At 44.9% G+C, this 25915-nt stretch overlaps 2 protein-coding genes across 3 annotated transcripts in view; one reads left to right on the top strand and one right to left on the bottom strand.

Moving 5' to 3' along the window:
• LOC126336299 (26S proteasome non-ATPase regulatory subunit 1) overlaps positions 1–25915 on the bottom strand; it is a 330884-nt gene that overhangs the window by 32608 nt on the left and 272361 nt on the right. The gene's annotated exons all lie outside the window — the stretch shown is intronic.
• Positions 45–25200, top strand: LOC126336301 (D(2) dopamine receptor). Its single transcript, XM_049999842.1, has 4 exons — positions 45–296; positions 14615–14842; positions 17333–17636; positions 22177–25200. The coding sequence occupies exons 1-4, from the start codon at positions 86–88 to the stop codon at positions 22631–22633; spliced, it is 1200 nt and encodes a 399-aa protein (XP_049855799.1). The 5' UTR covers positions 45–85; the 3' UTR covers positions 22634–25200.

Genomic DNA, 25915 nt, shown 5'->3' with positions numbered 1-25915 from the left:
GTGGCCGCGGCGCGGCGTGTCGCGTGGCGGCCGGCGGCAGTCGGCGGGCGTGGCGCGGCGGCGCTGCTGCTGCTGCTGCGGACAGATGGGGTGCGGCGGCAGCTGCTGGGGCTGGGGGCTGGCGGCGGCGGCGGCGGCCGCGGCCGGCGGCCTGGGCAACGCGCTCGTCTGCCTCGCCGTCTGCCTCGAGCGCCGCCTGCACAACGCCACCAACTACTTCCTGCTGTCGCTCGCCGCCGCCGACCTGCTCGTCTGCCTGCTCGTCATGCCGCTCGGCGCCATACCCGGCTTCTTCGGTGAGAGCTCGCCGCCCTCGGCACCCACAGTGCTCGCGTATCAATGTCGTCGTCGTCGTCACTTGGAAAACTAGCTTCGTGCAGTCCTCCACATACTTTCATACTTTATCCTGTGCAAGCCTCTGCATCTCTGTAACTGCTACAACCTACGTCCATTTGACCCTCCTTACTATATTCACCTTTTGGTCTCGTCTACAATCATCCTCCCCCCCCCCCCCCACCCACCCACCCAATTTTACAGACGATTCTCTGGTGCCTCTGGATGAATTCTGTCAACAGATCCATTCTTTTACTCAAGTTCTGCCACAAATTTCTTTTTCCTCCAATTCAGTATTTTCTCATTAGTTACTCGATCTAACCATCCAAACTTCCACTACTCTATCACTACGTTTCTGAAACTTCTCTTTCTATCTGAACTGCTTATCGTCCTCGCTTGTTCCCCCTACAGGGCTATAGACCACGCACCGAATGGAACAGCGCAGTCGTTCGCACAAATGGACTCGCAATCGGGAGGACGACGGTTCAAACCCGTGTGCGGACATCTCGATTTATGTTTTCCGTGTTTCCCTATACCGGTTAAGGCAAATGCCGGGATGGTTCCTTCGAAAGGGCACAGCCGCTCTCCTGCTCCATCCCCCCATTCATCCGAGCTTGTCGTCGGTCTCTAATGACCTCGTTGTCGATTGGACGTTAAACACCAATCTCCTCCTCCTCTGCACCAAGTAAATACCTTAATTAGAAATGACTTCCGACCACTTAAATTTATATTAAATGTTAAAAAATTCTTCTTTTTCAAAAATGCTTTTCGTACTGCATCCAGTCTGAGCTTTATATCCTCTACTTCATTCATCATCATCATCAGTTATTTCAATGTCCAAATAGCAAAACTCATCTGCTACTTTTGGTTCAAAAGGGTTCAAAAGGCTCTGAGCACTATGCGACTTAACTTCTGAGGTTATCTGTCGCCTAGAACGTAGAAATAATTAAACCTAACTAACCTAAGGACATCACACACATCCATGCCCGAGGCAGGATTCGAACCTGCGACCGTAGCGGTCGCTCGGTTCCAGACTGTAGCGCCTAGAACCTCACGGCCACTCCGGTCGGCTAAGCTACTTTTGGTGACTCATTTCCTAATCTCATTACGTCATCACCGCCTCATTTAATTCGCTTACACTACATTAACCTCATTTTACTTTTGCTGATATTCATCCTAAAATCTCCTCTCGAGAGACCGTCCGTTCCGTTAAACTACTGTTCCAAGTTCTTTGCTCTGATGTAATTACGACAAAGCAAGCTTCAGTTTTTCCCCCTAAACTCTCAATTCCTTCCCCCTATTTACCCTTTGTTTGTTCTACTGCTTGCTCAATTACGGTTATAAATTCAGAGACGTGGAGCCACCTGTTTCTCTAGAATGCACACACGCGTCCTGCAGCTAAAAAGTAAATGTCATTAACTGCAAGTCCGATTTTACTACACGGCCATATTGTAGATGGTACATTTTCTTCCAACCTTTTGAACTAACTTACCAAACCAGTTATAGGGGGACCTACAGTTTAACGTGGTCTCCTAACAAAAATCTCAAATGTGTGTGAATTCCTACGTGACCAAACTGCTCAGGTCACCGGTACCTAGACTTACACACTACTTAAACTAACTTAACGCAAATGACAACACTCACACCCATGCCCGAGGGAGGACTCTAACCTCCGTCGGGAGGGACCGCACGATTAGTGACATGGCGTAACAAAAATCTACAAGAGCTGATAAGTGACATATTAAAATCCTGGCAGTGAGCGGGAATCGAAACTGTCACGTTTTGTAACTCATTCGCAGTCTTGCACTTAGCCACAGAGTTCAACCAGGAGTACTTACCGTTCCAATTTTGACTACATTCAATGTGCGTGTATCACTTTGAGTTTTAATAGTCGTCCGGAGACACGAAAATTTAGCCCCGCGGAAAAGAGAACAGAGATGAGCAGCAAGTGTGCCAATAATTCTGGTACGGTTACGTGTAACCTAGAACTATGGCAAGGACTCGCTAGATGTTACTGTAGGAAGTGGTGATGGAGCAGCGCTACGCTAACTCTACTCTCAACGAGAGCAACTACACCACACGCACGGATTACTCTCCCGTATCCCGTCCTATGTTCGTGCCTATACCGTAATCTTGAGTCTACTCTTTCACACTTCTTTATACGACCTACGTGCGGTTGAATTTCAGAGCAATAATTTTACCCAAGAGCAACAGAAATAGTCTTTCGATGGAGCTCAAATAAAGTAACTTCGGCTCGTCCAAATGGCCCTGAGCACTATGTGACTTAACTTCTGAGGTCATCAGTCACCTAGAACTTAGAACTAATTAAACCTAACTAACCTAAGGACATCACACACATCCATGCCCGAGGCAGGATTCGAACCTGCGACCGTAGCGGACGCTCGGTTCCAGACTGTAGCGCCTAGAACCGCACGGCCATTCCGACCGGCTAACTTCGGCTCGATCAGCCTGCCTAGTGAAAGCGTTTAGTCCGAAGGATTGTTGTGCCATATGACCGCGAAGGCTTAAGATAGCAGGTTGGTGGATTTTGATGTGTACGTTTTCCGCAGTTCCGACGCTTCAGACCAATACTCTGACACAGTACGTCTCTGTGGGAAATCTCCGACGCCGGAACAAGAAAAGAAACGCACGACAAGAACGGCAGCGAGTGGCAGCACAAGGCTACGGCCGCCGGCGCTGCCATCCACGAGCCACTATCGGAGCCATCCTCGCCTCGCGACGCGCCAAGCGAGACCGATTACCGCCCCTGTGGAGAGCAGAGCAAACGCAGATAGCCGCGTTCCGGCTGCAAGCATAGCCCGACACCCGGCACTCGTCGCTCGCGGATAAGGCTTTGATCTGCGCTTGTCTGCTCCCGTCGAGCAGCCCGTAAAGACCTTCCGTGTTTCCGCCACAAACGTGGGCCACCTCTGTTGTGATGTAAACCAACGCAACCCAGGCAGGCGCGACAGCACATTCAAGTCAATCGCGTGATTTCCATTCGCTGCGTCTCGTCTTAGCGTAATGGGGACTATGTCTAATTTTAGTTGTATGACCTTTACGCAAAAAGAAAAAAAAAGTAGTTTGCCTAGCTTCGTAGGCGTTCTGTGGCCAGTGTAAGTTCGAGCAGCAAGTTTTCAACCAAAAACAAAAAAGTGAAACCGGTGTTCAAACCTACCAGAAAAATAGGACAAGTATTTCGTTCTGTTAAAGATAGAAGGCCACCATTATCATCTAGCGGTGTGTATAAAATTTCGTGTACCTGTGGCAAGGTCTGTATTGGTACTACGAAAAGAAGTATGAATACGACGATAAAGGAGCATAAAAGTCTTTGCCGACTGGGAAAAATAGATAAATCGGCCGTTGCGGAACATGCACTTCAGTCAGGTGACCATATAGTTAAGTTTTCTGAAACTACAGTTTTAAGTGCTACCACGAATTATTATCGACGACTGTATAGGGAGGCTATTGAAATTTATAAACATGGAGATAATTTTAATAGAAAAGAAGAGGCCTTGAAATTAAACGAGATATGGACAGTGGCGTTACAGAATCGATAAGTGATTTTTATCTATGACGGACTATTATCGATAGTTACATTTTATCTTTGACTAGTTTTCTCTCTGTCTGCTACGATGTGCAAGCTAGACCACGTCCACTTTCCTCGGTATTTAGGCCACTCTACGACGCCCGACTCGTCAGTCAGCAGGCCTCAGCAGGACCAGCCATACCTCTGAAGATGACCAGCGTAGTATTGGACGAAACGTTAGGAATTTAAGAATTCCATGGACCACGGCCTCATAACCCGAAAGAATTATCAACAACAGTACCATCCGGTCGTAAAAGCCTTCATTCTACGACACATTGTTCAGAAGATATGACATAATAGAGATTGAGCTGCATGAAAACGAAACTGCAAAACGAAATTTGCTAGAGATACAGGTGAAATGTGTGTGAATTTTTTGTAAAATGTATCTGACACGTGTGTACGCTGACCGAGCCGCGGCTAAAAAGCTCCTCCTTAACCCCGGATCGATTTCAACCCAACGCATATTACTATATGGAAATAAATACTGTGGCAGAGGGGGTTGAGTGTGTGTTCAAAAACCAGCAACCTCCTCCTGGTACGGCGTTGACAAAGTGAACAGAGAAGCAATGAGGAAGAAATGGACAGACGGAGAGGCGTATGTGGGACATGGACACAGATACGAGAGAGAAGATGGGCTCAGTGAGAGGGCAGGACGATATGAGCAGAGGGGGCAGGATCAGACGGGCAGAGAGTGCAGGAGCATATGCACAGAGCAGAGTACAGGACTGGAGAGACTGGGGTGTGGAAGGGATGGATGAAGAGAAGGGGATAGACTAACTAAATAAATACATATCCAGGCAATACCCGTATATAGCCGCTCACCACATTCGTTTTTCCTTCTCTCTTCGTTTGATAATTATACTCTTATTCCAACCCTTCTCCACGGTTTCGCCACATGGCAGAATTTGAGAGAATGTCGAGTAAAGGCCTTTGCCTGCGCGAACGACTACGGCAGGACGATGAGGACTTTTATTGTTAACATTTGATGTTACAATTTAAGCTCATTTTCTAATAATTCTGATTGTCCTGCATTACTACTACACATGCGTCCTTTTTCATCTACTACTTCTAAACAACGTGCCAATACATTACAGAACTGTGTCATTTCATTACTTAACAGCAAATGTTACTAACACCTACAAAGAATTAGCCTCTTGGGCCAAAACACCGGAGAGTTGCACTCCGCATCACGAGAAGTTTGGCCACTACTCCTCCTTCATCTACAATTGGTAGTCTACTTATCCATCAGTGCCATTGCGCACACTAGCAACATCTTTGTCGAAGGTTACTCTTGGACCAGTGAAGAGGCAATCACCGACACCTCACCATTCCCTGATTTCTCCTTAGCTAGTATACCTAGCATGGGGACTCAGAGCCTTCTCACCTTTTCCAGGTTAGTGATCCCTCATCAGGATTTGAGACACCTGTTGCTACACACTAGTGAAATCAAGGACATAGTAAAACTTCTACTCACACACACACCTTTATTTTCACACGTCCATTTTACAGTTATAGTTAAAATATATCCGCTGCAGAGGGCAGCACAACGTACAGACTTAACAGAACACCAACAGACGGCGTAGAAGTCTTCATTCCCCGACAGCGGCACTAGGTGAAGTGTTGCGCTTGTACATTGGGTAGTGTAATGATAACGAAGCCTTGAAGGTGGAAGCAAATGTTACGCACATTTGTATACTGTGGAGAAAATTTTTAAAGGGGAGTACACAAAACTACGGATTGATTAATTGACGTGTGTGTGAGTGGGGGGGGGGGGGGGGGGGGCGCTCTCGCACTCTTTAGTGTGCATGCACGCACTACGCGCGCGCTCATGGAACTTCAATCTGAAGTAATGATGATGAATGTGTCTCTCTTGCATCACGAAAATCTTAACCTTCTTCCTTTGGTGGAAGACAATTGTACTGACAACTACGTGACTCATTGAGTTTTGTTGCTAGGATTACAGCTCGCATATCAAGGCGTCGCCATCGAAAACGCTATTTCTCTTGTTGGCAACTTGGGTCGATACGGACGAGCGTTTCTCATCGAAATACTGTACCACTACCAATGACGACCAGTACGGCAGAAGATAATTCTTTTGAGAAGACGATGTGGTGTGTACGCTATATACAACCTCGCAGACTGGCGGCGTGCTGCCGGTGACGTAAGCATCGGTGAAACTTGAACGACTCCTGCTAATGATAAAGTTGCCGGCACGTCAGCTGGGCGCCACTTTAGTTGTCAGCTCTGCTAATGGTGCAGCCAAGCAGGCGGGCGCACTCACGTGAGGCACCCCAACAGCGACGCCCAGTTTGTCTGCTTCTTCCGTCCTGTCTTGAAGCCGGCTGGTAGTTGAGCCCGTTATACAGCGTCATTACGACGCCGCTAGACAGGAAGTACTGTCACTACTAGAGTACAGACAAGCAACTGCGAGAACTTAATATAAAATGTTACGCACATGGGCAATGTCACACACTGTCACTCTACACAGTGTAGAGCGGAGTTAACGATAGCTATTTGAATCGTGCTGCTTCGCACAGTTTGAAAACAGTTTGGTGTCGTTTGCACTGACCCACTTGACTAGTGTCATACTTTTTTTTCAAATTATAATTTTCTGGCCATTTCTTTACTGTTGGCCAAGTTCATTTTTGTGTGGCAAAAGCAGTTATTCGTCGGGTTTGCATCTCAACGAACTCCCGAATCAAGAAATAATATACATGTCACACTTAACAGAACGTCATCGTCCAACAGTTTACTCCGTCGCCGTTATATGCTTCTCGTAATCACAAGTTAACGTAACTAATAAAGTATACAAGCAAAATGCTGCCTCCTCTCACCTCATTTTCCTTTGTCACACCTAGCCAGTTCCATACTCAGCGTACCACAAGGGGCCAGACCCAGACGCCTACGGTTGTCAGGACTGAACCAAGCTGGGTGCGGTGAGAAGGATCTTTTCACCCTCGAGAGGGTCAACAAAGAATTATTCACAACAAAACGTTTATTAATCAGGTGACTGCGCATCGCCGGCTGTTTTGCTGGGTTGCGAAAGGCTAGTGTGGTGGCCGTTACGACACAGCTCGATCGGTGGCCCAGACGCTGGCACAGCCCTCAATGGGCAGCAGTGGACAGTGGAGGTGGACACACTGCTACTGAATTGGTTCAAAGAGCCAGATCTTTCTCGAGCGTGGATAATGGGTTATACAGAAAAAATTCCATCTGGTTTTAAAATGCGTTTCTGGTGGCTGCAATGAGCAGGAAGAAAACTCTGCACTAGGCTGCTGCAGTGGCACTCCACGCTTCATCTATAAGAAGTAAAAAATTCTGTGTTATATACCATTCACACATGTGGATTTGGAAACATTAATACATCGAGCTTTTCTCATCCATGAAATCAGAAGGAAAACTCCGTTTTTTCCAATTTTTTATCTGTCGAGCAGTATCTATTCAGCCTTTTCAACAGTAATGCTAATTATGATGATATGAAAATAAGCACCACACAACAGCCAGTCTGTGAGTGGAAAAAAAATTTTCGACTCTGCTGGGAATCGAATCTGGGCCCCTTCACTTCGCCGCGCTGACCACACATCTATCGAGGCAAACGAAAGGCGAGGTCTTCGGAAGAATACACTAAGCAGGAAACACTTCCAGTATGTTTCCATTCTTAATTTCAAAAGAATGTATTTCAAATTTCAGAAGCTCAATAAACGTTTACATGCTTTTGAGCTCATAATGTGTTACCAGCGATCATAAAAAGCGTGTCGTTAAGCGATCCAGGCATCGCTCTCCTTCCAATAACTCGGCGTTCCCCGCCACACTCACCGATCGGACAGTAGGCTCTCACTAACTCACTGCTTCCCACCACTCTCGGGGAGCAGTTTGCGAGGTAGCTCACTGCTCCCCACCACTCTTAAGGACCGGATAGCAAAACATCTCACTGGTCCCCACCAAGGCAACTGCGGACGAAATCGCACGGAGCAGATCACAGAGCGAATTGAAGTGTCATTCTGTTCTCTGCGCCCTTGGCACAGTAAAACAGCTTGCAACTCGCTTTCATGACTGAGCATGTCTCCACTTGAGTTCAGCTATTAATTCTTTGTATCGTTATTTGATTTGTTCTAATCGTCATTTTCTTGTGTTGTTGCTCTTCTGTGCGTGCGTGTGTGTGTGTGTGTGTGTGTGTGTGTGTGTGTGTGTGTGTGTTCTTGTTAGATGTACTATTATGTCCTCTTCTATGTCTGTAGCATTTATAGTTGCTCTTTTTGGTGTGTTTGTAGTCTTTATGCACCTTTTAATTACTTTGGGTGGATAGCATACTAAATGTAACAGTTATTTTAACATACGTGGTAGTTCATGTATACAGGTTGTCACAGGAGGAATGGTCAATATTCAAAAGTATGATAGGAACGATCATTTGAAGCAAAAAACTAAACATGGACACACGCCCTATTCCAAATAGTTTCCGAGACGGAACATATTTAAAGTTACTCTTGTATGTTTTTCTTGAATAACACGAAATCAGCGGCCTCTAGCGAAAGCAGTACAAAATTAAACTACATTAAATTTCCTTTAAAAGGGTCCTATTCAGTTTTTCTCAAGGACTTTTAGGCTGCGTGAAGAGAGCGAGAGAATATATAAATTCTTGCACAACGGGTATGTATTGAGGTATAGGTAAGCAGGTTTGAGATATTTTCTCGACTTGCTGGACCATGTGTCCTACATCCAAATTATTCCTCTCGAATCCGGCTACACTATAATGGTACATTGTAAACAATGACAATGTACTGAATAATAAAGTAAATAAGTAACAGAGTACATTAAATATGTTCTATCTCAGAAACCATTCAGAACTGCGCATATGTCCACATGAAGCTTTTACCCTCAAACGATCGTTCCTTTCGTATCCCTGAATATTGACCATTCATCCTGGACAACCTGTATTATTATGTTTCATTTTTTATTTATTCATTTAACCTAATTAGATTAATGCCCTTAAGAGTCCTTTTACATCACACAAGAGTTTTAAATGTAATAACAAAACTTATTAAAATCACAGTTAATCAAAAAATAATTTTTAACATGGTATCTAACCTCCTCTCTGCATGTTGTAGGCATTTGCCTGTTACGTCTCTGGGGGGAATTTTTTAATTTTCCTCGGGTTTCCTATATATCTTCTGCCCACTGGGTAAAAATTATCACCAATTTTGGTAATCTGCCGTCTTCCATTCTTTTGACGTAATCCTTACAGTTGTTTCAATATTCTTTAATCTGCTCATTTGAGTTTTTCACTCTCGGTTCTTTTCTGTTGTCTACATTCATTCTCTTACACAGAATGTACCCAGCTACTCTTCTTTGCAATCAGATCTTTAGTGCTTGCATTCTGATGGGAAAGAGAGCTTCTACTGTGTTGTCGAGGAAAGAGCTTCAAGGTTTAGGGAGCAGTAGTTATTATGAGCAGTACGGATCAACAATAAGCTTGACTATTTGGACTGCAACCCCATCCTATACAGAAAATGCTGGGCTGAAGGATTTTTCTCCTACAGAAATAATTTTTCACGACTACCGTTATGTACCTATGCCAAGTAATCAATAAGTCTGTTTTTTGTTTCCAGTTCAATGAAGGTTATCGCTAAAGTCAAGTACTGGTTTAGTTCCGTGTTTGGGAGAACGGGATCAACTGCAGCTTCTACTTTGCCTACTCTTCCCTAGATAACACAAGCTTTTCAATCGAGCATCTCGTCTTTATGTTTTAGATTAATGTATTGGCATGTCTTAGTTACCGTTTCTCTCAGTTTGATTTGTTCTGTTTTCAAGGGTAGGAGGCCGTTTGTGAGTCAGATAAGCAGTGTCTCCAACATTCGTAGACTGTTTTAGTTCTTCCGTTAGCCAAGGTGCATGTTTTCCCTTCAGGTTTCCAGTCTTCGGGACAACATATTTATTATGTAAAAGAGATAGTTTGTAATGATATTGTGAGCTGATATTCCAGGAACGAATTTCTTCGCTTGTGAATTTCGTGGCAAATATATGTATGGGGGCTGCATTACGGGTACATGCAAGCTGAAATACTGCTGCATTTGAAGAAGAACACACTTGAACTTCACAGATTATTTATGATAGTGTTCTTTGTATGATACTAAGTCGAATCGAATTTTGAAAGGTCGGTTCTGAAACAAGCTATCCTGCCTATTTTCGGAGGCCTGTAGAGGACGCAAATCACGCAAATTTTTCAAAGGGATTTGATATTTACGAACACATACTTTTATCGTTTGTCTTCATTACTACTGGATGTGAGTAACATTATCGGTAATAAGTCAAAGTGTTTGTATGCCATTACTCCACCTCCTCATCTGTTGCTTCTGTGATCTTAAGACAGTTTAGTCTATATTTAGAGAACTGGAGGGCACGCTAAGCTTGATCCAGGTGCCCAAGTTCGTAACAAGAAAGACATGGATGTCGATATTCTGAAATATATCGGGGATTCGTCGGAAAGAGTCGATGGTGATGGCCAGCTATATTCTACAGTAACAATAAAAACACGCTGGTAAAAATAGTAGTTGGCAGCTCCTACAGCACAGACATTAGAGTTCATTTGCACTGCTTTTTTTCCAGCCTTAATCCGCACCATTATCCTGTCATCTCTTGTTCACAAGCTGTGTAGCCTCAAATTCAGGTATCACATTATTCAAATTTTTTATCTTTCAGCAGTGAAATCCTCGCCTATTGTCAGGCTTCTCTTCGCGACTTTCTTAATTACTGTAATTGTTTCAGACCTTTTCGTATATGATACAAACTTCACGATTCTCGCTCTAAGTTTCATATGTTATCCACATTGCCTTCGCCTAGAAGAATTACGAGCGATGTTCGGTACCATTTTACCAAAATGGAAGAAAAATGAAAATGCTGCTACTGTCAGCAGGTAATTGTCATGGCTTCTGACTCATCATCAAACCCGAAGAGACATCTAAACTCGGAGCATCCTACAGTACCTCTGTAACAATGTGGGTTAGGAAGCCGATCAACATCGCCACCAATCGATGCAGAAATTCGAAAAATTATTTCTCGTGAACTGTCCTCGCTGTCTGCTTCCACCTCGGGTGAAAGTATCCTCCTAAAAAGCCAAACTGAGTCTCGAGCACTATCCAGCCCACCAGTGTCGTCAGGTTCTGGACCGAGTCCTAATTCATCTCCTTTGTGGTATAGTTAGCCTCAGCTGTTTCTCATGTACAACAACCAATAAGTATTTTTTTAAATATTATAAAGCCGTTCACATTAAACACTGTTTTCTATTAGATGTGCAGCTCTTAAAAATGGCATGAAGTAACAACTACAATTTTTCGAAAAGACCGTCTACCGCACGTCTGATGCTGGCCGAGCGTAAGTAACATTAGTTTGAGAAGAGCGAACTAAAGTCATATCTTTTAGAGTGCTCACAATTCAAAGAGAGAGAGAGACTGCAGAAAACATCTCAAACTGGGTAAAGTCTGTTATCCTAAATACAATATCAACTTTAAAATCACTTCCAATATAGCACAAAATACGTCAAATACGGAATTACCTGACATGCTTATAAAACTTCCACATATCCCATGCTTTGCACATTCTTTAAACCCCGCTGCACAACACGCAATTCATAAGTCCGTACAGAAAACCGTTGATGAGTTCAAATGAGTTGTGTTTCTTAAGGAGAAACCCTTTGCTTTAGGCAAACTTGTTGAAATGCAAGAAAATTTTTAAAAAAATGACCGACTGAGTTTGAAACAAGATGTCTCAACCAGATGGAACTACTTACGAAATGTTGAAAATATTTACTTTATTTAAAGATCCCATAATTTATTACCTCGCTATTATAGGTTGAAAATTAATCACTTCAAACTTAAAAGATACAAACTGGGAGATAATGCAACAGGTTTTACAGATATTGAAAATTTTTGATGAGGTAACCGAAGAGATGCCCCCACAGAAAACAGTCTCAGTTTCAATAATGAATGTCTTGCCAGGATCAATGAAATGGCAACTAAAACTTTTAAAAGTAAAAATAAGGAACGTCCTCAAGACCCAAAGTCACTGATTGATAATTTGCTTTTAAAGGTTTATAGGGTGATTTGGTGCTATCTCCAACAACGAAATGATTAGTCACGCAACATTACAGGACCCTCAATTCAGAGGGGATTTTCAGGTGACAAAACATTTCAGGACTGCTTCATGAAAGCTGTTATAGAAATGAAAGCGTTAGTCGTTCAACAAGAAAGAACAGAGCTCATGACTCAACCAGTTACCACCGTTACACAGTAGTTCAACGAAAGTACAGTATTAGTTAACTTGTAGCAAATCACAAACCGGAAAATGCATCAACTGTCGAATTGGATAAATATTTAGTATAGGGATACTTACCTAGAAACAGCGATCTGTTAAGCGGGTTGGAAACAGAAAAAATTGCTGTGGCCAGCACTGTATCAATTGGTTCTAAATGTATAAAGTAACACACCAACGTAATTCTCCTGCGAACGAATATTTTCAAAATCAGGAAAAACATGGGCTGAGGAGAGAAAGAGACTCATATCGACTAAAATAGATCAAATTTTATTCATAAACGAAATTAATGATGAACTTTTCTTTTATGGGACCATGTATGATAATACTGACTGTAAATGATGACTGCAGATATACTTCAATTACAGTTGTTATAATTCTTATGTTATTGTTTTTTCTATAAAATGTCAAAATACAACATGAATGGCTTTCAATCTTAAAATTTTTCCACTTGATAAAAAAATGAGTGACCTGACTTAAGAGGCAATGTACCTTCCCCTGTGACTGAATGGCGGTGTCATGAAAATGAAATAATTCATTCCAATGAGTAACCAGTTCGAAACCCATCTCTGTTCTTCCATCTCTGAAAAGAACAGTTTTGCCCATCTCTAGTGGACAGCAGCCGTGCCCCGTCCCCATCTCTCTCTCTCTCTCTCTCTCTCTCTCTCTCTCTACGCCCAGGAGATTCGCACTCCGCCCAGCCTGAAGTACTCATCGTGTAGAGTTGGACGCGCGCGGCCTCCTGTCGGGGCACAGATGACGCCACCAGCATCAGTGTCAGCCGCACGAACTGGACGAGCAGCAGGAGTGGCTCCCCCTCACGACGGTGGATGGCGTGCAGCTTCCTGGCCTAGCTGGTCAAGCCTCCAGTGGGGCAGTACACTGATGGCTGTCTCTATACACCCCTATCATTGACGACTCTGAAGTTGCCGCTGCACCTTGCGCTAGCATAGTCTCTCCCAAGAGACTTGCGGTTCCACAGATAATTGTATACGGTTAGGCGCGCAGAGGGTCGACTGACACAGCCTCCCCTGAATCGTGGGACTTCTGAAACTGCGAATGAGAGTGAGAGTGAGAAAGACGTCGTATTTAGAATGGCGCTTTCCGTGCAGTCTGCTGCGGCGGGAGTAGCAGTGAAATCATGTGGTCAGCTCTGCTAGTGGCTTCAGATTTTTGTAACTTCTTTCAGATGCCCCTGCTCAATCAGTAACTGAATAGTTAATGTTGCGTTCCAACTGGCTTTGTTGTGCCACTCTGTTCTGTCACCAGTATGATGACATCTGTCTGTTGGCGTGACGTCACTGTCATTGCGCTTCACTTGCAATTCGCGGCGTTCGGGCCGTCCCGTGTATCGTCATCGCTTCCATTTTCGCCTCGCCCCTAGCTGGGAGTCTGCCGCTCACTGACTCAGGCAGCTGGACTTGTAATTACGCCAGTGAAGAATCTTAATAAAATTTTAGTGTTAGCCTGCCATACTATTCTGGGGTGAAACAACACTATACTCCCGTAAGTATTGCTGACGGGCGGCCGTTTCATGAATCACTTCTGATCGCTAGCGAAGTGAGTACTTTGTATCTAATGACTCAGCGCACAGCGACAGCCGAGTAGCAGCACCGGTCGACAACTCGGAATGACAATATTCTTCCGCTTCGGTGTGGCATTTGGCCGTCTCGCTGCTTCGGGGTAATGACGGTGTGCGCATGATGCCTGGCTCGAAATCTCTCACAGAGCGTTGACAAATCTACTCTGTAGAATAATTTTATTCTTTCACAAGTGACAGATTCGTATGCCAGCTTCGTGGTGAACTATCTTTTCACTAATGGACATAGTTACTGTGATATTTCGAAATTAACTACTCTACTGCATAAAATTCGAATAGTTTGCAACGAAAAACACGAGCAGCTTTGTGTTTGGTCATACACTGTCGCATACAAAATCCAGTTAACGTGCCACTATTATAAAATGGAATGCAAGCACAGTTCCATCCTCACGTGCATATAGCACACTCAGAGCACTCTAGTAACATCCATCGTATCTCACCAAGTGTTCGAGATGTGTGTTCGGCAAGTGATATCATGCCAAGAGGAGAGTGTTTTGCCACATGAACATGTGAAACACTTCTTACTTATCACTACAGATTTTTCTGATTGGCATATTTAATTCCGAAATGTCACAGTAACTATGGCCTTCTCGATGAGATAATTCAGCAAGGTAGTGGCATGTGAGTCAGTAAGATGCGAAAGCGTCCTTTTTATTTGTTCTTCAAATTTGTTTCCTTAAAACCGTTTGAGAAATATTGCAGACCAGCGGGCGGGGTACACGTCTCGACTGTCTGCGTGTAACCACAAAGTGTAGTGGGTCCTCTGCAGGTGTCTGTGACGTGCGCAGGCTACTGGCCGCTGGGGGCGGCGTGGTGCAACGTGTACGTGACGTGCGACGTGCTGGCGTGCTCGGCCAGCATCCTGCACATGAGCTGCATCTCGCTGGGCCGCTACCTGGGCATCCGCAGCCCGCTGCGCACGCGCCGCGCCTACAGCAGCAAGCGACTCGTCGGCTGCAAGATCGCGCTCGTCTGGCTGCTCGCCATGCTCGTCTCCTCCTCCATCACCGCTCTGGGTAAGTTGCCGAAATACTCTCCACTCTGCAAAAATCTCGTTTCCGTATCTCAAACTGTTTTGAGATACGAGAGACGTTACGGATACTTTATTCTAGATTTATCGCTGCAACGCGCGATCCGAACTGGATCCGGCACATAAAATGCTTTCTCTCGAGACTGGAGATAAATAGTGACCTCTCCCCAAGACTACAGAAAAATTCAGAATCTTAACTAAATTTCATAAGCAAAAAGGTAAAACGCACCGAACACAAAATCATATGGACCCTCATTTTTCCGCTGCCAACTTTTCGAATTCCCGCAGTGTCTTACAATAATTACGACCTTTAACGAAATAATGCACACTTCATTACTAAGCTGGCAAATAAAGCTATAATCAACGTAAAGTACAGTTGCTACTCACCATATAGAGGAGATTCTGAGTCGCAGATAGCACAACAAAAAGACAATCATAAAATAAGCTTTCGGCCAACAGGGCCTTTGTCAAAGACACACACACGTGACCAGTCTCTGGCAGCCAGTTGCCAGAAACACTCTCACTCTCTCTCTCTCTCTCTCTCTCTCTCTCTCTCTCTCTCTCTCTCTCTCTCTCTGTGTGTGTGTGTGTGTGTGTGTGTGTGTGTGTGTGTGTGTGTGGGTGGTGGGGGGGGGGCGCTACGTATGTGTCTGTCATCTATTTTTGGCAAAGGCCTTGTTGGCCGAAAGCTTATTTTGTCACAGTCTTTTTGTTGTGCCTATTTGGGACTCAGCATCTCCGCTAAATGGGGAGTAGCAACTATCCTTTTGATAATATTGTTACATTCCATTTTGCATTTTCCATTGTTTGACATATTTTTACGGAACAGTTTCTGTAAAATCGACTGAGAAAGACTGTATGACACGCGCATCGATTTTTGTCTGCGCGGCGCGTCATCCGCCACACGCCCTAACGCAGTGGTCGTCAAACCGCGGCCCGAATCAAGTGTCCGTGTGAGGCCCGGAGTCCTTAGCTGTATTTTGTAATAATGTGCTTCTAGCAACTAATAGCAGGTTCAAAGTCAACCACCTTTAAGAGCGTATTTACAGAGCAAGTAATATTCGAAGAAGTGCTTAATTTTAATTGACGTAGGTGAATTCATCCGTGAGCTACGATAGAGTTTGGCGCTTACGTCAGGGGCAGAGTGGTATGTTACGCGCCCACTGCAGCGTTAACAGAAGTGAGAGGGGCAATATTTTATTGCTTCTTTTACAATGACGACAACTCACGAACGTGCGCAACTAGCACCGAGCAACTGCTACGGTACAAATATCAAACGGAGGTAACATGGATTCGTAAATGCTCATTGCAAAGACGGTCACCTTCAAATGTAGTACACGGTTGTAGCAAGTAGTATGCAATCAAATTAATTGCCATACAATGCAATGAGTAAAACAAAAATGACATTCAAAACATTTAGTAAACGTTTGTGATCGTGTATCATATTGGAATAACTGTTACTAATTCATGCAACGTACTAATTTATGTAGCTTACCAGTTAATAGTAAGATCGGTAGGGGAACGTGTGGTAAAGTGGCCAGGAAGGGATGTGTTTTTCCTCTAAACAGCGCTGCTGCCGGCCCCACAGTGGTCAGACTAATATACATCGCTGCGTACTCTTTTGGTTTTTTGGTAAAAACTTTGTTTTTGAATTGTTTCATGAAAGGTAAGTAATCATTTATATTACCTCACTTGCATGGACAGTAATTTATTTTTTACGATATCGGTATTTAAGTAAAGTCTTTGGCCCACAAATATAGTATCTTATTATTCATTTCAGACTGATAGATTCTTCTGTGGATAAGTAATGGCGTCCTATCGAAAAAAAGTGGCCAAGGTTGTCAACGCGCTAAGAGTTAGTTACAAAAAAAACACGCATAACACAACAAATAAAACCGACTTCTGTACCCTTCTACAGAAAAGGCTATCATCCTCCATTCTGCCCCTTTGTGACAATTTTGACTTAATTCAACTATATTATTTAAATCGTCCCTGTGCTATTTGGCCTAACGCAAAGGTCTGACTGACAACTATCTGCTGCATCCGCTTGTTATTCCTTCAGACACGTGGGCGTGATGAAGCCTGGGAAAAGTGCCTGTAAATCAGCAAAACAAACATGGGATCCTGTTGCGATGGCACTGGCGACTGCACCGCTCAGGTACGGAAAATTGGTCACTGTGTAAGCCACCAGAAAAATGCATTTAGTTTCAATATATCATTCAATAACCATTGTTTGGTGAAAAATTAATTTCTCTTTCAGTTTACAACCCCCCCCCCCCCCTCTCTCCCTCTCCCTCTCCGCCACCGAACCCAGTTCCTCCCTAAGCGGCCTGAACTGTCGCCCTACCATGTCACTATCGGCTGTTAAGCAAATAAGTTTGACGATCACGTCCCTAACCCGAAGCGTGTCGGAGCCACCCGGCTGCCGCTACTATTTAAAAAGGGGATATTGTCGGCTTTGTCTGTGTGCCGGCAGGCGTGCACGACCGCAGGAACATCATGCCGTCGGAGCGACAGTGCGCCATCAACAACCGCTACTTCTTCGTGCTGGGATCGCTGGTGGCGTTCTACGTGCCGATGCTGGCCATGGTGGTGACGTACGCGCTGACGGCGCAGCTGCTGCGCAGCAAGGCGCGCGCCGCCTCCGCGCCGGTCGCCGGTCGCCGCTGCAGCCGCATTAGCCGCCTGCGCCCCAGCGCGTCGCAGCCGGCGCTCGCGCTGCCGCTGGCCAAGTGGCGCTGCGACCAGCTCAGCTCCTGCCCGTCGGCGCTGAACCTCAGGTCTGTAAATCCACCCTCCCGTTCCTAATCTTCCCACTTTAGCCGGCTTCACGCAAACGGAATGACACCACCGCTCGTGGTATACTGAAGTGGCATCGCAGTTGCTTGGTTCGTTGGATGAGTACTAGATTCTTTTTTTTCTCGAACAGTCTGGTCCGCATGCCTGTACGTAAGAGACGGCCTATTACGCAAAACCCAGCCGAAGAAAACACCAAGAAAGGTAGGCGAGGTGCTCCATCTAGTGAGCAGCCGGAAGCCCCCAAAGTCAAACAGATCACATTGGGGGCGGGGGCAGAAGAAGAAGTAAAAGAGGAGATAAAGTGAGAGCTGGGATGGACCACCAAGCCCAGACAGTCTCAGCCAGGTCTGGACACAGCAGGCGACAGAATGTTCTGCCAACCCCTCCATTGGCCAATAAGATTAAGTGGCACTCCCTTAAAGACGGTGGTAAAATACCCCTTCACGAATAAAACGTAAAACTAAGTCAACCGCCGAGGCATTATCTCCTAACACCAGGGGAAGCGAGTCGGAGATTAAAAGTCCGCGCAAGGCGGCTAGGTTGGGAAAGTCAGCAAAATGTGGACCACCATCCTCAAACGGGAACTACAACGACTGTGGGGTGGGTCTTTGGAACAGAGGAGATGACCGCGAGTCAGCCAAGTAAGGCCAATGCAGAGCTGGCAAAGGAAAGTGGAGGCCTTGCGACAGACCTGCATGGAGGTCCTCCACTGATTTTTAGTCTCCTTTATCATCCAATGTTAGTTTGATAAAGTCAGAGTGAGCCATTCAGTACTCCAGATCCCTGTAACTTGAAAGCACAATATCAATCGGAGGTCTGTTTTGGAATACTGATCTCGAGACTGCTTACTGGTAGCCAGTTTGGCCAGGCTACCAGCGAGTTCATTCCCCAGAAACCCAATATGGCCCAGGGTACAGACGAAGTTGACTGAGCATTCACATTGTTCAAGGTCATACAGAGAATCATGGATAGCCATGACCAAGGGATGGCGAAGGTAACACTGATCTTTTAAACTGGTCAATGAGTCGCTCAACATGAGAAGGGGCGTACTGGCTTAAGAGCATGACATATGGCTACCAAATCCACAGTGAAACCACTACAATCACCCAGCAAGGTGCGTAGTTCAGTACATCTCACAAGAGTATAAGAAAAGCCTATGTGACCAGCAACAATCGAGACATCAGTACAGACTACTTCTGAACTCCAGGATGCACCAAGGATGGAGAAAAATTGGTGACAGATGGCCTTGTGACGAACTGAGTCTTTCGGACCTTGTGATAGGTCAAGACGAGCACCACAGTTCCATTGTGAAGACAGAGTTTCCAGTGGCGCCACTTTTGCCATCTCTCAAAAACTTCAACTCAGCAGCCCCGAACTGTGTCATTGGACTGTTCCCTTGTGACTGTATTTAGAAACACTGGCATTCTGTGGTAGTTATTTTTAAATAATTCTTACTATACTGTGATTTCAGTCTATTTTCATTTTATTTTACTGAAAAAAGTTAAAACAGTGGTCGCCAGGTATACTTTCGTAGCTTTTGCAACTACAATAACAACCCATGCGCGCGCACGTGGAAAGAGTAAATAAACTTGATTTGGAACCACCAATCAACTGAAATATATAAACATCGGCGTTTTAGACAGCATGCACAAGAAATAGCTCCCGCGTGTAGTTCAGCAGCTGTGAAAAGTATTCGAAATGCCTACATTAACTAACACAGCGAAACTATAAAAACCTGAAGAATGGTGCGTCTGCACATGATGATGCTTACATGCCAATGGTGGTAAGTTTGGCATAGGCAGCATTTTCGTCTTGACGAGTAGAAGAAAGATGTTTAATAAAAATGTTAAAATTCAGTTAGAAAAGACCGATATTATGACACACATTATTGATGTAGCAACTAAGGTAGATTGCCTGAAGATGTTAACTGCATTCAGGTCCATTACGTGTCTTTTTCACACGTGATCGCCGACTAGAAAGATCATCGGTATACAGCCAATGGTTCCAATTATAGTGGCGGGGATGAGTAACAGAATAGTCTTTCACTGTCAAAAATCATACAAACGGCAGAAGGATCGTAAACATTACGGAAAATAATGATATTCCTGGGCATTTAAGGACAGGGCGTCGATAAAAGAACGTCCTGACATCGGGACACAGCGCAGAAAACGTTTAACTCTGCGGACTGTCTCTGATATTTTACAGGTTAATGAGGATATTCTGACCCCCAGGTACGAACACTGTCGTGATTTGCCTTCCTGTTCACATGAAAAGTTAACTAATCAGTGAACGCCTGACGACCAAGAAAGTCATCTTCGCGCTGCAACACTTCACGTGCAAAGTTATAACCTACATCATAGCCATAGAGCTGTTAAGCATATACTAATCGAAACAGGTGTGCAAGCATTTCTTAAAATATTCCACGCTGTGTTCTTTGGCAGCTGGAGTTCAAGACTTGGTTTAGCTTAACTAAAACTGTTTGAGGTACTCGTTAACTGTGACCTTGATCCAACACTACAACGTTTACAGTTGACACTACTGAAATTTATAACTGGGACATTCCTACATGGACAACATATATAATCAAAAATTGATCTTCAAATATCCCTGGGGCAATGAATTACGAACAAGCTGAAACCGTCAAGTTAAAAAAATACTGAGAAACTGAAAATATAAAAGCAGAGGAAGTAGCAGAGATAAATATTTTCAGGGGCAGAAAGTTACAATTGGGATTTGAAGGTAGAAGTGATGAGAGAACAGGTGTAGTCTGAAGGAAAACAGCACGAGAAGACGAGAGAAGGACTGGAACTGTTGGGAACGTTGTATTCGCGATGGAAAATGCAACACGTACGAGAATGGCGGCATGTACATTTCCACTCGGCTCAGCAACAAGTGGTCGCGCAAACTGTTTGGAGAAGTGAGCGGAGATGTTTAGAAGCTTTCGCTAACTGCTGGGACTAGTCTTTGATGAGTTCCCGTTAAACGTCCAAATGTTTGCTTAATGCGTGGGTCTAAAATTGGTTTTCACGTTCGAAACAAACGAGGCACGACGTAAACTCCCGTTCCAAGTTACGAAAGCGGGCTTTCTACCTCGTTCGGATGACTTTCTAAATGCTACTCTGAGTATGAAATCTAGAGTGAACCATATTTTCACAACTATGCTACGTACTTATCAGCTCATCTACGTCAGCAACTATTCGAAGGACAGTTTCGCAATACAGACAATCTAACGTACTGAACAACGTTAATCTCTTCCTGGCTGCCCTGTTCGCTACTACAGTCGCCTCGGCAAGTTTTCGGCTGGAGGGGGAGGGGGGTGTTTCGTCAGTTCCTGCTCGCTATGGAGACGATAGGCCGCTCATTTCCTAATAATTCTAAACGGATGGCTGTATGATCCGACTTAGTTAATTTTAAGGACAAGACATTTCTCCACGTAGAACGGTGTTCTCCAACATTAGTGGAAAACTGCAAAAGGTCAAAGGAAAGAGCATCTAACAGAAGCTCGCGATTCTGTCTGGATGGAAAGCCTACACGTGAAATAAATTCGTGGGGTGTTTCGGCAGTTTGCTGAATCGGGCAGTCGGCCGACAGCGCTCGGGGTTTGGCAAGTCGTGGGCCCATACTTTCGGCAATCGGGAACTTGTTATCCTCAGAGTTCAACGACGTTACTCTTCCGGCACAGAAAACCTAGGAAGCATTCCTAGTCCATTTCTGTGGGCGGCCGTAGAAATCAGCTTAGGAACGTTCTTGGCCAGTGTTTCTTAGTATACTGAATGTGGACCTGTTCGGTAAAAAGAGGCCTCAGAACGAAGAGTCGAGCCATTATGTAGCTGCAGGCGGCTCCTGGTAAAAATGACGAGGTTAGTTTGCGTTAATTCATACCAAATAAATTTCTTTTTGTTTCCCTGCAAATTCGAGAGTGATATTTGCGTGTGATTTTTTTCTACTCACTCTGAATTTTATTCCCGTTTATTAGTTCTTCCTATTACCAACGAGAGTTGCTAGTAGCCAGATGGAGTCGGCTCAATCATGGTTAGCGGTCTGCATAGACCATACCAGTGATCGGGTGTCTGAATCTTTCCTGAAAGTAGTGAAGTTACAGGGCTTTTAACTGTTGACTTTGGAGATGCGAGAAGTTTACCCCAGTTTTGCGGGACAATGCAAGCCTGGTGGCCCTTATTTAGATGAGTCGATAGCGTAGCAGAGCAGGTCCGCCAATAAACGTTTCCGAAGAAATCTGAAAAGCTAGCGCCCTATATCGCCAAGAGAGCGTGGACTGTGGCCTTGGCGTGAGTATGACTCCTGGCGATGCCACGGCAGCTCCGTCGCGCGGACGACAGCAACGTTTCAACTGTGTGGGGAATTCCATAGCACATCTCCCTGGTGGTCTCGCTCTTGCGAATATTCTAAAGACTGTATATTTTTGACAGGCGGAACGGCGCCGCGAACGCAGTCACGGGCAGGGCGAGGTCGTGACAGGAATAGCTGGCTAGATGTAACGCGCTCGTCGCCCTCCCACAGGTTCGGCAGCGGGCGGCGCTCGGCAGCGGCGCGGGCCGTGCGGACGGAGCAGAAGGCGAGCAAGGTGCTGGGGCTGGTCTTCTCGGCGTTCGTGCTGTGCTGGACGCCCTTCTTCGTCCTCAACGTGCTGCAGGCGGCGTGCCCCGGCTGCGACGTGCCGCCGCGCGTTGCCACCACCTGCCTCTGGCTGGGCTACGTGTCGTCCACCATCAACCCGCTCATCTACACCGCCTTCAACCGCACGTTCCGCGCCGCCTTCGCGCGCCTCCTGCGTTGCCGCTGCTGCTGCCGCCGCGGCATCCGCCGCCGCCGTCGCCGCCCCCCGGCCGCCCCCGCGCCGCCACCGTGGTCGCTGTCGCTGTCGGTGCTCGCCTCCGGGACGGGGACAGCCACGACCTCTTCCCAGGCAACCACGCCCCTCTACTCCTCGCCGGGATTCGCGGACTCAGAGTGCTGAAAGCCAAGCCAACCCTACCACCCACCCGCAGCCAAGCGAACACGTTCACGCTTCAGTCACGTGCGTGTGCGTGTGCGTGCGTGCGCGCGAGCGCGCTCTCGGAACCAGCAGACTAACCTGCCGTACCCTATTTAGGCTAAATGAATGAAACCTGCGCTTTATAACTCGCAGTACCCTCATTTATTTGTGTATTGCAAATGTTTAGCGACTTAAAAGCTAACTGTAGTACAAACTAGACTGATCCATGTACCTTAAAAACACAGACGGAATGACAAAGCTTGTAACCAGGCGTAATATGTTACAGCTAACCCTAAATATATAGCAATCGACAGAACAAAATCCGTAACTCTCAAACCCGTCCCCACAAGATTAACAAAGGTTCTTTGAAATCAGGCAGATTTCACATTAAGCGGTAGTTTTCACTGCAGTGTGTGAAGGTACCCGCAACTGCTTCTCCGTTCATCTGCACAACAGCCGTCCGATCTACGAGCACAGGTGGTGTCACGATGCCGTCGTCGTCGTCTAATATTGGACTTGTGTAGGTGCCATGGGACTTATTACCCCAATGACTTCTCTTGAGACAAAGTAATCAACGTCTATAATTGCCTTTTCACATTTCATACTATCTCCTACCGAGGGACTGCGCGCAGTGTTTAGCACATGGACACGCATTCGAGAGGACGACGCTTCAAATCCCTGTCCGGCCACGTACGTACAGATTTTCCGTGATTCCAGTAAATCACTCCATACAAGTGCCGAGATAATTTCTCTGAAAAGGGCATGGCTGATTCCCTCCCTATACCTTCGTCTATAACGACAGTACTATCGATGGGACATTACACTCTCCATCCTCCTTCCTTCCTTCTCGCGTCTGACGACCGTCTACTCGTCAACGTTGGGCACAATTGTGCAAAAGAAATAAAGAATTTGACAGTATATAACATTGTAAACAGTGGTAACTACACCACATAAATACCCATCTTGAGCGTACACACAATGTGGGCTCAAACTGCTAATGCAACATAGGCACTTACACAGAATTATTATTATTATTATTATTATTATTATTGATGCTGCTGATGTTTTTTGCCCTATGAAAGCCCATATTGCTATGGATGACAGTAACCGTACGATAGGTAGAGCACACAAGACCATTAAACACACAATCTACAGGGGGAAAAAAAGAAATACACAGCGTACACACGCAATATCAAAAGAGACAGGCTGTACCAATGTAGAATAAAAGGCGTGCAGGGATTTTAACAGAGGAAAGAGAACAACACTGCGAATAACATTCGAATTCCAATAAAATTGTTAATGATCAACAATTCACCGAATGTGTGGAAAACTAAATTCAAGTAAAGTCAGTATCCATATCCCAACAGGATGAATATCTCATTAATTACTAAACGCAGTGTGCTTCAGTAACGTACACCCGATTTGACAAGGCTATACCTTCATCACGAACGAAAGTAGAAATATTGGTTCAATATTACACATCGAAACTGAAAGTTGCCCTCGGCGCCAGTTACAAGGTGCCATTTCATGTGGTAGCCGTTAAGGCTCACCTTAGTCCGCTAGGTATTATCCAAAATGTGTCTACTAAAGTTCACGTTAACACAGCAAAAAAAGGCGTTTACTGTTCTCCACGGAGAATTCAATTGCAAATATGCGGTGTCATTGTAGTCGCGAGTATGGCCCTGTACCTCACACAGCTCTTGCATTCGATGACAGCAGCAGCGGTTTCAAGACACTGCTTGCTGTCAAGACGTATAGAGCATTCAACACTGTTTCGCATGTGGTACGCAAAAAACTACACGTACCGGCCGAAAGTTGACCATTACTCCTGTGCCTGGTGTGTTTTACGGCGACGTTTGTGTTTCAAAATCACACAGGAATCGCTTGCTACAAGCCTTTCATAACCGTGATCAACAAAGTTTACTTCAGTGAATTCGTTGTGGGCGTGGAGATGGAAGATGTTCTGTGTTCAGCGATGAGGCTACGTTCCATCTAAGTGGGAAAGTGAACCGCCAGAACGTAGATACCACACATAACAGTCGATCAAGAAACCGAGGCTCTACGAAGCTTCACGTGTTTTGTACCGTTTCCCAGGGAAAGATTTACAGCTTTTTTTCTGTTTCGACTTTACATGAATTGCTTACCTAGCCATGCTGGAGATTCTGCTATTACAAGAACATATTTTCACTCTGCAAAGGGACCACACTGGCACCTGCATGTAACAAGATATTGTAACAATTAACTTCCTCAACAATGATACGGTCGCAATGAGGGTACGCATCCCAGAGGGTACATGGAACATTTGTGAAATGTAGATGAAAATCTTAATACTAAATGTAAATGTGAAAGGCGCCCAAGGCTGTTGTCGCATGCATGTAAGAGATACAACCGTGTAAAATCATATATTACTTTTTAAAATAACAAAAAACTTTTAGCTCTACGTGTATGTTAAAATTTGCCTCAAGTTTCTATCTTCATTCAAGTAGCAAACACACTGGTGATCCAAAACTTTAACACCACCTGCTTAACACGATCGCAATACAGCAACGATTTTGGGCGGCATTATTTTTATTTTTTTTATTTTCTACATAACAATGACCTGACGTTTAGTTTACAACAGCAGGTCATGGAAATAATTATAAGAATTTCAAATATTGTCCGATACCAAATACAAAATAAATTATCTGGCATATAACCGACGTCAAAAACGTTTTAAAAATTTAAAGAAAAATAGCAAAAATCTACCACGTGCTATCAATATATACTCCTCAAAACCAATGGTAGTCTCGGAATGATTTTAGTCTCTCCACTCCTAATGCTAAACTATAAACTATACCTACGCTATTACACCACACTCCCATTATCTAATGTGACTTCCTAATACTCGAGCCTCGTAAAGTCCATTGGGTCTGGTACTATTCTACACACAATATACTATTGATATACCACTCTATTACTAAGTTAATACAGGAAATATGATAAAGCGTCGCACCTTTGCATTTTTGCTGTGACAGATAACTCGCAGATTACAGCGTTCACGGTGAATCAATGTGGTAAGTGTTCTTCGCTGTAGTCTTCGCTCTTCCGTACTGTAGGGTCTGTACCTTATAGGTGCGTCGCTGTAGATGGAGACCACCTGCTGAGAGGTATCAAAAGGAAGTGTCGGCGGTTGGCATCAACAAGATCTCATGCTCGTGCAGATTTCCATGGCATAGTGGAATCTGCATTTTTGTGTCCCCTTCTAGTGGCGACAGTGAGGTGACT

The sequence above is a fragment of the Schistocerca gregaria genome, chromosome 2 (assembly GCF_023897955.1).
Source record: "Schistocerca gregaria isolate iqSchGreg1 chromosome 2, iqSchGreg1.2, whole genome shotgun sequence".
In the NCBI taxonomy this organism is placed as follows: domain Eukaryota; kingdom Metazoa; phylum Arthropoda; class Insecta; order Orthoptera; family Acrididae; genus Schistocerca; species Schistocerca gregaria.
The sequence above is the reverse complement of the archived record's forward strand: the minus strand, read 5'-3'. Positions and strand labels throughout refer to the sequence as shown.